This window comes from Eulemur rufifrons, chromosome 17 (assembly GCF_041146395.1).
Source record: "Eulemur rufifrons isolate Redbay chromosome 17, OSU_ERuf_1, whole genome shotgun sequence".
NCBI classification, from domain to species: Eukaryota; Metazoa; Chordata; class Mammalia; order Primates; family Lemuridae; genus Eulemur; species Eulemur rufifrons.
Window position 1 is genome coordinate 64,153,398 of NC_090999.1, and position 16,603 is coordinate 64,170,000.

Below are 16,603 nucleotides of genomic sequence, written 5' to 3' on the forward strand. Positions count from 1 at the left end.
CTTTTTTGGGTTTTTTTTTTGTTTTGAAAAACATAGTTATTTCTCATAAAAATATATTATTTATGTCATCATGTAGTAGGCTTATTATTGTAAAATAAATATTTTAAAATTTTCTCAGTTTTAATTTCTTTTATGGCAAACATCAGTAGACATAACCCTTATAAACAAAAACCCTGTAGTGACCTTAGTAATGCTTAAGCATATAATAATGTTTGAGCATGTAATGTTAAGGACCTGTGGGCCTGAGAACAAAAGGATTCAGAATCACTGACTATAAGCCAATGGGGAAAGACCTCATTCTTCCATAGTTCTTCCCATGTTTCCCAAGGGAAAAGAGGTAGGGAGAGAAGAGAAAAGCACATGGGATCTATTGAATTGTAGGTATCCCATTGGTTGTTTTCATATACATTAATTTATATCATTTATTCCTTACAAAAGTCTAACAGATATGATTATCTTTATTTTATAGATGATGAAACTGAAAGAGAGAGGAGGGGTAATTTGCCTGAAGGCACAGCTGGTAAGCAACAGAATTAAGAATATAGCATGTACCTCTTTGATTCAGAGCCTGAGGTATTATTTTTGGTACAATACTGTGCTATAATACAAAATATACTGCTCTTTGTCCCTGTTTCCAGGAACAGAGCTCCTAAAACCTTTGGCATTTCCTCAGTGAAAATATGACAAAAGAGAAAAGAGTGTCTTTTGTCATTCATAACAATTCCCTTTTCCACCACTGAACTTATGCTAATGAGGTGACTTAGGGCCCCGAGATGGCCTCAGGATGGAGCTGGTCACTAGAAAGACCCAGTGATTAGAGGGTAAGAACTTCCAGCCTCACCCACTGACCTCCAGGAGGGGGAGAACTTCTAGGTTAGTACATACACTGATGTGCTGCGGGCAGGAGAGCAAGCCAGAGAAGGCAAGGAACCTCAGTGCGCCCTTTCCCACATACCCGGCCCTACGCATCTCTTCCATTTGATTGTTCCTAAGTTGCATCCTTTATCATAAAGTGGTAAACATAGGTATTTTCAATTCTGTGAGCCATTCTAGCAAGTTATTGAACCTGAGGAAGAGGAAGTTGGAACCCCTCAGTCAGAAGAATGGGTGGCTCCCCAGAACTTGTGACTGGTGGCTAAAGTGGGGGGCAGTCTTGTGGAACTGAACCCTTTAACTTGTGGGATCTGACACAAACTCCAGGTAGATAATGTTAGAACTGAATTAAATGAGTTGTTGGACACCAAGTTGGTGTTGGAAAATTGGAGAATAGGCTGGTGTCAGACAAAACACCCCAGAAAGGTACCAAAAGGTACAAGGGCCAAGCACCTTAAGAATTGGGTTCTTGAGTTGATTCTCAACTTCAAAGAAGATAAGATGTTATTTATTGGCCCTAAAGCCCCAAATCTGTGTGCCATATACTGTTTGCTTTACATACATTATTATTACTATTTTAGAGATGTGGTCTTGGTGTATTACCTTGGCTGGACTCGAAATCCTAGGCTCAGGAAATCCCCCCTTCTAAAGTAGCTGGGGACACAGGGGGGTGCCACCACACCAGTTCTTCACAAAGAACTGAGGTGTAGGGAACTTAACTTGAGGTCACACTATATCAAGCGGAAGAGCTGGAATTCAAACTCAGGTTTATCAGACTCTGCACTTTTAACATCATCTCCATCCTATATCTTTGCAATGGTATGATTCTGAATGTTATTCATACACTAGAAACAGGCAACAAAAATATTTCTTATCACAATTTGCCTTCAATGACTACAGGTTTTAAGTTGATTTAGAATAATATAAATGCCTTGGCATGTGGAAAACATTTATAATAATAAAATTTTATATTGATTATTAAGGTACTAACTAAGCCTTTTTTTCCTTCTTTCCAGTTACATTTTAAAAGATTTGTGGGCCCAAAAAAAGGAAGAAGAAAGCTAAAGATGTAGTTTATTGGGGTTCTCAGTTTCTAAGGAAAGCAAAATCCAATATGAACAGCAGCAGCCCCTGGTGGTCTAAGGGGGAAAAATAGTGTATCTGTAGTTATGGGGGCACAAAGATGTTTTTTAAAAGAATATATGTACATATTTAGCCATTTGACTCAGTTCTCAACCCAACACATTAAAAAACAGATGCTTTAAAAAATGATCTGTTGGCAAGATGCTTGTTAAAATTTTATCAGTTGAAATATTAAAATTCATTATGAATTAATTAACACATTATACAAAAATAAAATGTTTTTGTTTCATCGTTTCACAAAGTACTATAACCAGTGGTGATTAACATTGGGAGTTTTGTGTGTCTTGATATGTGTTGCTCGAAAAGAAACTAAATTTATAGGATTACCACTAAATTGATGACATTTTCTGTCTTCACTCTTGAATTCAGTTGGCAGATGTTTTCGAGAACAAAAAATTCCATCTTATTACAAAACATATTAAGCAAGTTTTCCTGCCAGGAATGTCTGACATGATGTTTATTGCCTAGACCAAATCAATCCCCTTAATAAGCCATAATATATGCCAGCAAGTACATTATTTCATAGTTAAGGAAAGTTGCCACATGAAACAGTAAGTTCTTTGATCACTCATGCTCTGCTCCTAATGCATCAGAAAAGTGCTACATAATCCACTAGTTAGTAACATCTATTTATACTCATTTAGTAAGTAAAATAAAATTATACTTTGCTAATCTTAAAGATTTAGGCCTGGATTCTACTTTACTTCTGCCTGTTTATACCCGATATCTGTAAAAATTTGAAAATTACATTGGTTACTAAGATACTAGAGAAAAAGAAAATTTAAATACTTGAATATACTAGGAAAATAAAATAGTTCCAGAGATTAAACAATCATTATTTGTAATATAAATAAATTGAATTTGGTTGCTAAAACAGGAGATAGAAATGACTCCAGTGGCATCAGTAAAGAAGACAAGAGGTTCAGAAGGAAAGACAGGGTAACATTTATCAGTTCTCAACAATACTATGAACATATCAAGTCAGAACATCAGAAACGTACTTTTTAAAAGAAAGATTCAGTTTACCAGAGCTGGCTGTTTGTGAACAACTGCAAAAATTCACATGAATGCTGAAAATATAAGTCAGTAAACTAGACAACACCAAATATCTTGCATGTTAAGGAGTAAGATTTTTTGATGGATGTCAACAGGCAATCAATCCATAAATATTTGAGTATCTTCAATGTGCAATGCCAGGCTCTGCCAAGATTCCTATTCTGTAAATGTCTCCTCCACATTTCAACTTTTCCTTTTGCTGCCAATGTAACTCTCCTCTTCTCCATCTCCATCGTCTGTTTTTGTTTTTGTTTTCTTTCACATGCTGGTTCTAAGCCCTCTCCTTCCCACAAGAGCAGCCCACAACTAAGTCTCACTGTAGGAAAGAAATGATCAAGCACTTTCAACTCAACATTAGATAGATGAGCATCAAGTCACTTGTAGGGGTGGGGAACCCTGCGGGCTTCTGATTTCAAGATTGTTCTTTTTTAATAACCCAAGGAGGCAAGAAAAGCTTTATCGTTCTCCACTGCACCCATTTTAATAAAAGGATTTGTTCTGTAAAATTTAGATTCAGTCAAAAGGCTGCACTCAAAGACCTAGAATGCACATATGGCCCCAAGGCCACAGGTTCCTCAGTTGCAAGCTGCAAGTCCCTTTATCTAGGTATCTCTAGACTAACGCTCTGGTCTCCTTCAGAAGATTAAATCCTGCTGAGTGGGATTAGTATCAGTTCCTGACTCCCTCACAATATTCTCTGTGCTATTGCAAAAAGTGGCTCATATCTGCTTATTAAAGATTGACATGCAATGACAATATATATAAAGTAAGCTCAAAGATCTAGAAGATTATGGGAAGATCTAGTGGAGAGGCATGAAAGATAAATCGGTAATATTAATCAAATAATAAGACAAAATACAAGAGGTGTATCCGAGAGCACATGATAAATTCCACATAAGTCAACTAATAACAATAACTTCTAAGCGTCTTAGTAAGAAGAGGTCACTGGTTACAGTGAGAGGAGAAGGTGGGATTTCACCTGGGCATTACAAAATGAATAGAATTTGGATGGGGGAAAGAACAGGAAGCAAAGTTACAGATTCCATAAAGCAAAGCATGGACAAGGCACAGCAAACAGAGCAGCCTGGCTGTCCTCTTAAGGGCAAATGTGTAATTTTGAAATAGCATTAAGTCAGGATGAAACATTTCCATTTTCATCCAAAATTTTAGCACTATGATGTTGTAGCTCAAAAGGAAAATAGTATATTCTACTTTTATATATTCAGATGGAACTGTATAGATCAATCAAGGTATCAAATAAGTCTTGACATACTCACTTTTTATCATTATTTTTTGGAATGTAATCTCAGCTACTGGATTGGGTAGGAGACCAACAATGTAGTTTTGTTTGTGTCCTCATAGAAAATCAAGTAGCATGCTTAAACAATGCAGGACATATAAGCAAAAGTAGTAGCAGTTTGGGATTTTAATCCTAGCTCTGTCACTTTATTTAAAATTTATTGTGAAGGTTCTGTCCTACAAATACTTACTATGAAGGCTCTGTTCTAGGCTCTGGGATATAGCAGTGAGCAAAACATACTAAGTACTTGCCCTCATGAAGCTTATATGAAGAACTATGTGACCTCGGGAAAATTACTGAAAGTTTTTTTTTTTAAAACAATACAAGAAAGGCCTTAATTAGTTGCAACAGGAAGTGGCACAGGAGGGGACACAACGGCTCCCAGATGGCATCTTCAGACTCAGTTGCCACCCTCCAAAAGCTAAAAGGTTTTGACCCACGGTTTCCTCATCTGTAAATCTGAATTAATATTATTCAAACTATTAAAAGGGAATATATACACACACACATATATATAAATTGTTTATAAATAAGTTAGTATCTATTAAATGATAAATGGTTAAAAATCTTAGTCATCATCAGATGTAGTTTGCTGTATCATACCATACTTTTAGTGTATATGATTTAATTTTCATATTTTAGATACACATTTTGTTTTCAATCTATGCAACAATGTGGTAAAGAGGAAAGGGGGCAAAAATCTACAGTAATTAGAAGTCCTAGTTTCAACACTTAGTTATAACATTTAGTAGCTGTGCAATCCTAGAAAACATCTGTGCATTAGCTTCATTAACTATTAAATAAGGATAAAATGATGTGATCTACCTACATATTGGGCTGTAGCAATGAATAGATGATAATTTCAAAATGTTAAGATGTATATAAATAAAAGTTAATTTAGCTTTATTATATACCATGCTCTGTCTAATAACAATGCATCTGAAAATTACAAACACTTGTTATTTGGAGATATACAGCAGGAAAAAGAGCACTAGAAGTCATTTCTTGAGTGGACCAAAATTACTTCAGAAGTAATGCACCTTATATAAAATGAACCATTCTTCTCTTTCCTACTACAGGACCAAGTCTTGCTATTTAGAAGTATGTCTGAACAGTATCAGCATATCTCTGCTATTTTGCACAATTTCAGAAGATTCAAAGAGAGATGGTATTTATTTAGAAAAAAGATTTCATAACTAAGACCATCAGATACAAACTTGTGTTATCCACATGAGTCTATTTTTATCTTTCAGACTTTCAGTGGGAAAGTAGACTGATGAGTGAAATGGGATAAAAAAGAAGCAAAAAGACTTAAGGAAAAGAAGTAAAAATGACAGGAGTGTAAACGAGAGAAAAGCATTAAAGAAAAAAAAAAAACAAAAGGAAAGAGAGGTCTTAACAATGAAGCAATATAAAAAGAATTTTTTTTCCTTGGTGTAAAAGAAATAGATGCAGGGATAAACTAAGCAGACGTAAAAAACAGAATAAAGAAAATACACACATATAAGAGAACAAAAGAAAAAAAAATCAAAGCAATGGTGACAAGATAAAGAGAAAACAGAAAGAAAGAAATAAACCTACAGGACAGATGTCTGATGTCTGAGATAGATGCTTAATCTGTACATGTCACAGGCAAATAAAAGAAACTGTTCAAGAAGAAATTAAAAACTTAGTACCAAAAAAACGACTTTTTTCTTGCATTCTACATTTATAAGTAAATACTCTTTATGATTGTATGTTTCAAAAACCTTACACAATTAATTTATGGAATCTGGATACCAGAGGTAATTTTTAAAAAATTTTAACTCTGTCATAAGACGGTGGTTGGCAGACTGGATCATACAGAAGGAAGCTTAGGACAACTGATAGAGAACAAGGTAGCATGATGACCTTGACATGGTCACACACAAGAAAGGGGGTGATACAACTACATTAGAGCAAACAAGCTCCTTATTGATTCCAGATCTAATAATTGTTTTTGTTTTTCAAATTATATAAGTAGTGAGATGCTTTTCAGAAATTTAAATATTATAATCTGCCTAACTTTTGCTTGACTCATTGTATGAAGTGTTTTGGGTGTTCTTGGGCAGGATATCTCTTTTATGGGTCTTGAGAATTTACATGTTGCTTTCACTACTCCTTAACTGTCATTTCTTACTCAACAGACTGACACATCATCAAATGTCTTAAATGTTGGAAGTGCAATTCCAGAAAGTAGAGCAATTATGCTGTGGACTAGGAGTATAATATGGAAAATAAAACCTTAGAAAGCAATGTATTAATATTTCCCTTCAAAGGTGGTATGAAGTATTTTATTAATGCTCTCTTAAAGTAAAAATAGCTCAAGTTGAATAACCTGAAATGTTACCATTATTCTGCAGTGTCATTTATAAAATGTTAATTTCTCTATGTTTAAATGTTCTGATTAAGTTAAACTTCTGGCATCCATAATGAGGCTTTGAAAACTGCACAAATGTCTCATATATATAATGCATAGTATGTATATCAAGCAGAATATGTCAAAGTGCAAATAAAATTGTTTGTGCCCTCTACAGAATTAGAAATCCTTGGGGCAGCACTGCTATTATATTTTGATCCCATGCTGCTAGCACTACAAAGTGCAAATGTTCGCTGGGTGGGACAAGAGCAAAGGACAGAGTTCCTTCATTATACTATCACTGAACTATTTTAGCTTAAATATTTATTAAGATATTAATTAGCTTTCCTCCCTCTATCTGCCTTCAGAAGTTAGGCTGAGACACCGTGGATGGATGGTTGTTCATAGGAAAACAAAGCATTATCCAGTAAAACTTACCACCCAAGATGAAGAATGCTTTGTACAGTGCATTATTATTTCAGCAGGTACTATGTCTTAGAATTATTAGGCTACATGTACTCTCTCTTTAATGGACAACATAACAGCATAATACCTTGAAGAAAAAGCATGTTGGGAAGCTGTATTGGAAAGTTTTCTTTCTTCTGCATATACCACAATAAAATTATTTTAGAAAATCTTCCTTGAAGTAATGTACGACACAAAAGGAAACAGCATTTGCATTTGAGACTTCTACAAAATGTAACACTGAGCTAAGAACGATGTGTTTTGGACTTTGGAATAAAAACCAGAAAACATTTCATCTAAGTAGACAACTATGAGAAATAAGTGACTAAAAATTAAAGAATAGTTTCTTTAAAAAGCAATACTTTATATAAAATAAAATATAAATATAGTAAAAGTAACAATGAAGGAAAGTAGTGATCTCACTTACTCTGATATACAATTGCATCATTTCTTTTTCTCTTTGGGGGTTACGATACTTCTCATAGAAATCACGTCGCTTCTTTGTTTCTTTAGAAACTTTATCTTTTCTTTCCCGTTTTTCTGCTGGTTCATCTGAACTATCAGAAGATGACTGTACATGTATCTTCGGCTTTTCTACTTCAATATAGTTTTCATTGGGATTCAGTACTATTACTCCATATCCTTCCTGTTTTGAAATGAAAGAAGGTGGCATAATTTCATCTTTGAATCTATTTCAATGCATTGAAAAAAAGTTTGTAAAATCTCAGACTAAGTAATTTAATATAGTTTCATATTCACTAAAATATTCCTTTAGGAATAATTATGATTTTAATTTTTCCAGAAGAAAGCCACTTAAAATTGCTTGCTTTTATTGTATATGTAAATAAGCACATATTATCTACAAGAACAAAATATTGCAATACAAAGATTTATAAAGCTTAAATTTTAAAAAGTATAATTCGTATCTACCAAAACCCTAAAAATGATTGAAATAAATTATCAAATAACAAGAATACTTTCAAACCACATTGAAATTTAAAATATACATTTTGAGAAAATAACATCTTTGAAATTGAAGTTTACAATTCAAACTACAAGTTCATGTATTTTGTTCCTTTACAATTGCCCTTTAATGAGCATTTTCATTTGTTTGAACAAATAAGCAATTAAAAAGGAATAAATCAGATCCAACATTCTACAAATTTATATATCTATATTATCAGGAACATACGATATCTACCTGTGCACGCTGGATTTTATTCACCTCTTCTCTTTCAGGAGAAAAGACAAATCATAAAACAAAATAAGCCACAGTTGTACTATAATGCATGGAAGCAACTCCTTAATCTCGAAATTGCTTTCATTTTTCAAACTACCATAATAATTTCTCTTTATTAAAAACTAGGACCAGGAAACAAGTACAGTTCCAAAGTTAACAAATATAGCTTGTTGAGCTATTAAGGCTTTTTTTAAAGTTTGTAAAACATATGTTTTCCTCTCTGACTCATTTCTAGCAAGGCAAATACTTCTATGGTTATAATTAAGGAAACTTTTGATATTTATATTATAACTGATGGAATAACTTAACTATGAGAAAATAGAGGATAAACAATAACCACTGACAAGCATGTGTAACACAATTTTTTGAAGCTGTTATATATCTTATCTTTTCTATTCAATTCTATATTGTGGGTGTCCCAAGTACGTCCTTGTAAAATACTTTAAGGCCACATTTAAAAGACATGTTATATTACAATAAGAACATAAGAGCTATAGAAAATAAAAGTTATAAAATTTCATCCTTATTTTAAAAGAAGGTACTATATATTTTTTTCAGAAGTATGACTATAGAAGCTTGAAACTTGAAGTTTAAAACTTAATTCTTTTTTTGCCAAACCAACCATAAGAAAATGATTTTTAAAAACTGTTAGTAATAATAAACCAATAGTAGCATTGACTCAATTATCTTATTTTTAAGTATGCTACACTGCTGCACACGTTTGGTCATTTTTATAGTTGATTTCACAAACTACTTACAAACTTCATTGGGATTGGTTCAATTTTTACCCTTAATCAAATGACATTATTGTCTAAAACCATGATTTGGCTTGGAAATATTCAAGATCATTAAAGTTCTGATTTTAATGATAGGACTATTAATTATGATATAGTCATCTTACATATGTGAAAATTATATAATAATATATAGCAAACTGATAAAACATCATACATTCTTCAACAGATGTTCAAATAAAACTTTTAGATAAATCTCTCTTTCATGAAAGGCTTATAAAACACTTTAAAAAGTTTTAAATTTAAAAATACTACATCAAAGCAAAAGAGGATAATTTTTTTTTTTAAGTTTCCTAGCTGGTAAGTCCAAAGTTTTACCAACAAAAGATATTTTATTTTGTCCTGCTTTATTCTAATCTGTATAGCTATTCAAAAGTCTTGTAATTCATTGTGATCACTGTCAGGTAGACAGATTGTCACTTGGTGATTTTCTACAGTTGGACACACTTGACTAGTTATTAAAATCACATTTGAAGCAAGTTCCTACCCCTCTCCCTTGTGCCTCTTACAACTTTTCACGCCCTTCTCAAATTTCAGCCATAACTTCTCCTCCCACCAAAAGTAAGTTAAAGAACACTGTTGCACTCTGCTAAACAGGGTGAAATAGAGGCATTCAGTACACTGTCTCTGGTGTAAGGAACGTAGTCAAAAAAGGTCACCATAGGCCAAAAAGAAAATTGCCTCCTTACTAGATTGTGTACCGTGAGTAAGTGGTCTCCTGTCATGTTTCTTCCCTGCCTTCTCTGAGTGAATTGAACTTTAAACACACACACACACACACACACACACACACACCCCTCATACTCACACAGGAGTTTGAGTTAGCAAACCCAAAATAGAATCTTATAATTCTTAGACATGAAAATAGTGATATACTACATTTTAATGATAATATGAAAAATTTCAAACTCAGAGTAACAAAGTATGACTTTAATAAATTGATATAATATGAATATCATCTCTGCACAGTGGACAAATTTCAAATAAAGTTAAACTCTTCAAGCAAACTTTAGTCACCACAGAATTATAAACTATTATCCTAACTTATAACTTAATCAGTGGAAACTATTATCATAGTATCAGGCTTATTTGAGTGAAACTTCTATCAATTTTTAGAAATCATAGAGTGAAAAATTATTATGCCTACTTGATTTTAAATACACTCTGAAATTTGATGTGTCCCGCCTAAATAAGTATAAAAATAGACACACATAACTCATCAAAGAAGTAGTATTTGTCTAAGTTATTGATTATGTAACTGAAAATTATATGACTCATTTGTTCAATTTTATAAAGACACAATGTCAATTTTTCACTTAGGCATCACCAGATGAAAAATGATTCTATTTCTAAGTCACCACTATATAAATCAATTAAATAATTTTTATCATTTATATCTCAACAATGCATGTTTCTCTTGAAACACCTGAACTATTTAGAAAATATTTCATAGTTTAGATATTTCACATTGCCAATTTAATTAATGTAACAACAATCAAGAAATATTCAGGAACATTTTCTGCAGAAATGAGAGCTGATTTTAATAAATGTCTTTGTTGCAAATTCAATTACCATTCTGTAAAAAATTAACATTTTTCAATTAAAATTTTTTTGATAAATTAATTAATGCAATATTCACAGAGACCATTCATACCATTTTATAATGAGTAGGAGAAACCACGAGCAACAAAATATAGTTAACATTCCACCTACGTGCTCTAACCACAGATACATAGTAAAACTTCATCTTTTCCTTCTATTCTCCGTCATATATAACATTGTCAAAAAAATCCCTTTAAGCTACAAAGATTTTTGTCATGTCAACATTAATGTATGGAAACTGTGAGTCAAATCAAATAAAGTAAAACAAAGCAGAGACAAAATATCGGTAGTTAAATTTAACTCTTTTAAATAATACCAACTTATTTCAAAAATCATAATAAATGTCATTTTAAAAAGTGATTTTTTCTATCCCCAGTAATTTAATCAATACACAACAAAATAAGTAGAGATGTTAGTGTGACCTTTAATGAATCTACCAATAAACTATACTACATACAATACTATACCATAAAGGCATCAAGAAGAATATAGTAAAAGAACTATGTATTGCTACTCTAATAAGGAAATCTCCATAATTTATTAGAATCTCAAAACATTTTATACTGAAGTATTCCTTTTATATTTAATTATTCCTTAAGCATGCTAAATTTTTCATAAGACGAAAAGTTAGGCCATTTCAAATGCACATAGAAACCTCTCCTGTTATCTTTAAAAAGAAAAAATGATCAAACTAATTATGTAACATTCTACAACTAAATAAATAAAACTTCTGGCATCTTTTATAATGATTTACAAAATCAATTCCAATACCCAACATTTCAAGAGACAAAGCATACATAAAGTTGTTAATTAACTCTATGTATCACACAGTCTAGCAGATCAAGAAGGTAATCAAGACAACAGATATTGGTAAAAGTAAGCTTTATCTCTTTAATTCATCTCATTCCATTTTCTGTACTTTTGTAGCTATAACTGTAGTTTTATTTTCAAAACTGTGTTTATAAGATAAACTATGGGATCTTAAGCAGAAACCCTCAAGTTTATCGCTAGACATAGTATTTTGTTCAGCACAAATACTTGTGATTTAAATGGAATACACAGGCCTCCAGGCCCTCTTTACTTTGAAGTCTATGGATGTACTTACTAACAAATAATACTTCATTTGTCATTCAATCAACAAATGATGGCTTAGGTCAGAAAGGTCTAAAACAGACAGGTGATGCCAAATATAAAGAACCAAAGAGGAAACCTTGACAGAGAAATTAAATCAGTACTGATATGTACTTATCAAGAAGATTCTACAAATAGATAAAATTTAAAAATGCCTGACCAAAACCAGACTGTACTTTTAACCCCAAATGAAACCTTGCTAAAACTGAAGATTTATCCAAGTTAATTTGCCTATTAATTACCAATTATAAGGAAAGTAGAAAATGGGGGTTAATTCTACATCTTTTCAAATATCTTGTGGTTGGCTAAATAAAAAAGCAGCTGAAAGTACTCAGCTCTACATATTAACCTACCAATACTGCAAGCCACATGTGACCAAAGAGGTCAAGGGTCAGAGTTGAATCCTTTGACCTATGGAACTATCTGTTTTGGTCTTCAGGCAGGGCTCTGTAAGGGATCATTTTACACAAATTTATCAGTCATATTTCTCAAGTTCAAAATTCTGTCTGCTTGGTTTGAAAGAAGATAGGTGCTCATCCTCAAGGAAAATGAAACCCAAAGTATTTTATCTACAAACTACTGGACAACTACAAACCCATGGACAAACTACTGTCCATTCATCTTTTCTGAAAGATGTGTGTTGTGTTTATTCTCATTTTCTTCACAAGAAGGGTAGGTATATGTCTGTGTTGCAACATCCTAGGTGCAACAGTGAGATGAGGTCACGACAACCAATCAGAAGTCACTAGTGAAGCGTTAAAGTAAACATAGCTGTTGGAGCTGCAGCTCTGCTTGAAAAAAGCCCCCTCCATTATTTCAGCAATTTTCTCAAGACGTGACCTGGGACTGAAAAGCCTGAAATGTCACTTGACTCCATTTTGTGTTTTTTCTAAATGTGTATTTAGGTAACAGCACCCTACTAATATTTTGTCAAATGTTCGTTACAACCATACTTCAACTTGTGGCTCCCTGAATTCTAATGCTGTGTTCCATGGTATAAAAATATCATAATATGGCCCAACATAGATTATCCCAGTTAAGTTTCCAACTTCAAATAGCTCATCAAGTTAGTCAGTAAAAGAAAACATGCCACAAAAAGTTTTCAGAGGACCACCTGTTGTCTATTATTTTTACATAGCACTTACTCATAAATCATAACACAGGGTAATTAATCAAGCTGTCAAAGAGAAGGTCAAAGGTTATATGGTAGAGTCAGAAGGTCATGCATGGGCTGATAGAGGTCAGGGTCACACTGCATTCCTCATTATCAAGTTGGGATGAGAGACGGCCCAAGCAAACAAAAGTGAAAGCAGATGGAGAAGTGAGTGGATAAAAAAAAAAAAAGAAAATTTCACAAACAAAAAGAAAAGTGAAAGAAGACTGTCAGCTGCCTTCAAATGCAGAATAGAAGAGAAAAGAAATACACTGAAATGTGCTCAAAGGAGCTCAAGAACATAAAGAAACTACAGTTTTATTAATTAAATAAATTGAATATAACTTTTCTTGCCCATTTTATTGGTGCATACTAAGCAATATTAGGAAATACGTGTTTGGCATCTCTATACCTTCTCTAGCTAGTGTGCTTAAGATTAAGGTAAGACAAAGAGTTCGAAGGATGAAGTATGATTTACAAAAACAAAAAACAAAACTTATAATAGGAGGGTTTTCTTCCTCCTTTAATATTGTTTGAGGGTTACAACATAGATGCAAATAGTTTTAAGCCATAAGACAAATAATTTCTTGAATATGATACAAAGATACTCACAAACATAAATGCATCATATGAGTCCTTTTGAATAACAAAACAGTTATAAAATATTCTATTATTACGCTGGCCTGAATTAGATGCAGAATACTGTGCAAAATTAGCTGTCACCCTTTGCTCAAAATCTTTGTTAATCTCATTTTGAATGTTTGCAGCTTTATCAACACATGCATCAATGTCAGCTCCTTGGTTACTGAACCGCTGTAGTTGGAAGAAGATATAATTAAAATGTTTTGGCACAGAAAAGGTGAAATTGTATCTTCCCTTGTTCCCTTAGGAGTCTGTAAAACATGAAGGATATATTGACAAACACACACCCTTGTCTCCGGTTCTGACATCTCAGGTCATCCAAGTGCTATTTATTTTAAAACATTCACTTTGTACTTGCCCATATTATCACCTACTCTATTTCTAACTTTTCCTAGGTTTTAGAACATTATGTTGCTTAAAACCTCACAAATTTCTCTTCTACTTATCAATAACTTATTTATGGAAGAATTCCACAAATGCACACTAGCATCATAAAATAAATACCTTCACCATTCATTATCAAGGACACAAATATAATAATATAGCTTTGTGATATTTTTTATATTCTTTGCTTCTCATTCTCTTAAAATGATACAAACATACCACCCACACATTTACATATTAAACTCAAAAGAAGTAATAAGTTACAACTGTTGCCCAGTCAATAACAGATCAAAATCCCTAAATGGATCTAGGGAATCCTACAGATACATCTTTATCATATGGTCCGAAGCAGGCTTGGATGGTCAGTTTTATCTTATGAACATTACTGTTCTGCATAGCAGTTATGCCTTTATGCTTTAAAGTGCTGAATCAAAGTCCAATGTTCCACTAAATTCCTGTTAAAATCCATTATAAAGTTGTGTAAATATTGTATTTATGAAACATCTCTGGTAGCCATATGGTCTTTCAAAATATTATCACTTTGACCCAATCATATACCATACAAACATATGCTTAATTTTTTAAGCTACTCATAAAGACTATTTAAGAACTATAGGATATGTCATTCTCTTTTAAAATATGCCATCTTTCTCTTTCTTTTTTATTACAATTAAAATACCATGTATTTAAAATATTTTTGTTGTTATTTTCAAGAATTTATCAGTGCTTTGCTTGTGGTCCAAGAGTCCACTTTCAAGTATTAGGACATAATCAAGGATCCCAAGAATTCATTGAGTCAATAATTCATTAAACACTGATTCATAAACAAATATTTAATAAGCACCTACTATCTATCAAGCACTATGCTAGGAATATGTAAGAGTATACCTATCCTACACCTAAGAGTAACCTTTCATTTTAAGATATTTCTATTCAGTAGAAAATTCCAAATCAGAATCAAGTGCGATTCCTAAAATGTCTACATGAAGTCATTTTATTTTTCAAAAGAAAAAGGAATGTAAAAAGAAATTAAAGGAGAAAAGAATAATACTAAAATGCTACTAAAACTAATCTAGCTAGACTTTCAGATGATTAACCCTTAAATGGTAAGCTATGTGTTTGTGTTGAAGAGTAGTACTTAAACTTACTCCATAACAATGAAAATGTACTGTTTGGGGATGTGTGTTTGTGAGTATGTGTGTGTCATGCTGTATACATTCCGATATTTTAACAAGTAACATCATTTCATAATCTAAGGGAAAAGCTTCAATATATGTCTATCTCCTAACAGGTGCAACTGAGTATAGCTATGAATTTCCCTTCCCACAGTGACCTATGTCAGAAGATCTTCTCATACTTCTTCTGCTAAATAATTTAATTACTTATGAGTTATGGTTTCTTTGTAACCTTTTAAATGACTAGCTCATTAAAATGCAAAAATATGCAAAACATGATGTCACTGGGTCAAACAGCTGTGTTGGTAAAATTATGGCTGTGAATGTCCCCAAGAACATGAAAATATTAATAATTTATATTGCTCATTAGATGGCAAAAACTCTTTAAACAGATTTAGAGACAGATTAATTTTATAATCACAAAATGCTACACTACCTCATAGTAACAAATCTTTCCACCATCTGTGACCCTTTGGTATACATAAAACATATAAAAATTCATAATGGCTTAAAGTTTTTGCATTATAATACGCATATTCAGAAAAAATTCTTAAGAATCTGAAATATAGAGGTAAAGAACTTTGTTTAAAAAATATAACCATTTGCCATCTTTAATATCAATTTAATTTTCTTTCAAAGAGACAAGATGCAGTAACAGCAAATAAGTTATAGTATGAGACAGTCAACAAGTCATAGTCCTAACAAACCAATATAATAATATATTCTTAAAAATGTCACACTATGAGTTCAAATCCTTTGTAGAAACTTCTCAGTGAATGACAAGAGTGAAGAAATTATGTAAACAAAGTACTATCATATTCAGAGTTCAAAATGTTTCATGCCTTTGCTTCACAGCATCATGATGGTGCTGAAAGCAAAGTGGAGGAAAAAATTTCCCCAACTATCAGTTGTTTTTAGACATAGAAATGGTTTTAGTTTAAATACAAATGGGTTAATTATCAAATCTGTGCTATTTAGTCAGGAAACTAGACTCCTAATGATCATGTTTTTCTGTCTCTTAAGCAATTTAAACATCAAATACATTATTTACCACTTTAAATTATAAAAATGTGTGTATCTAGTATCAGCCAGGAGCAACAGAATTACTTTTATGTGTACTTGGTAATGTACTTTTCATTAATAATCTATCATGGGCAAAAATTAATGAACACACCATCTTGACGTGTGGTCTTTTAAAAATACACAATAATTAGGTAATCCTAATTTTTAAATTCCATTTTAAAATTCTTTTTTAGAAATGTTTAAAG

General features: G+C 32.4%; 1 protein-coding gene across 1 annotated transcript in view; it reads right to left on the minus strand.

Moving 5' to 3' along the window:
• ARB2A (ARB2 cotranscriptional regulator A) overlaps window positions 1-16,603 on the minus strand; it is a 409,566-nt gene that overhangs the window by 218,781 nt on the left and 174,182 nt on the right. Inside the window, exon 6 of the mRNA XM_069492020.1 lies at window positions 7,642-7,860. Coding sequence (XP_069348121.1) covers window positions 7,642-7,860 — 219 coding nt within the window. The remainder of the gene's footprint in view (window positions 1-7,641; window positions 7,861-16,603) is intronic.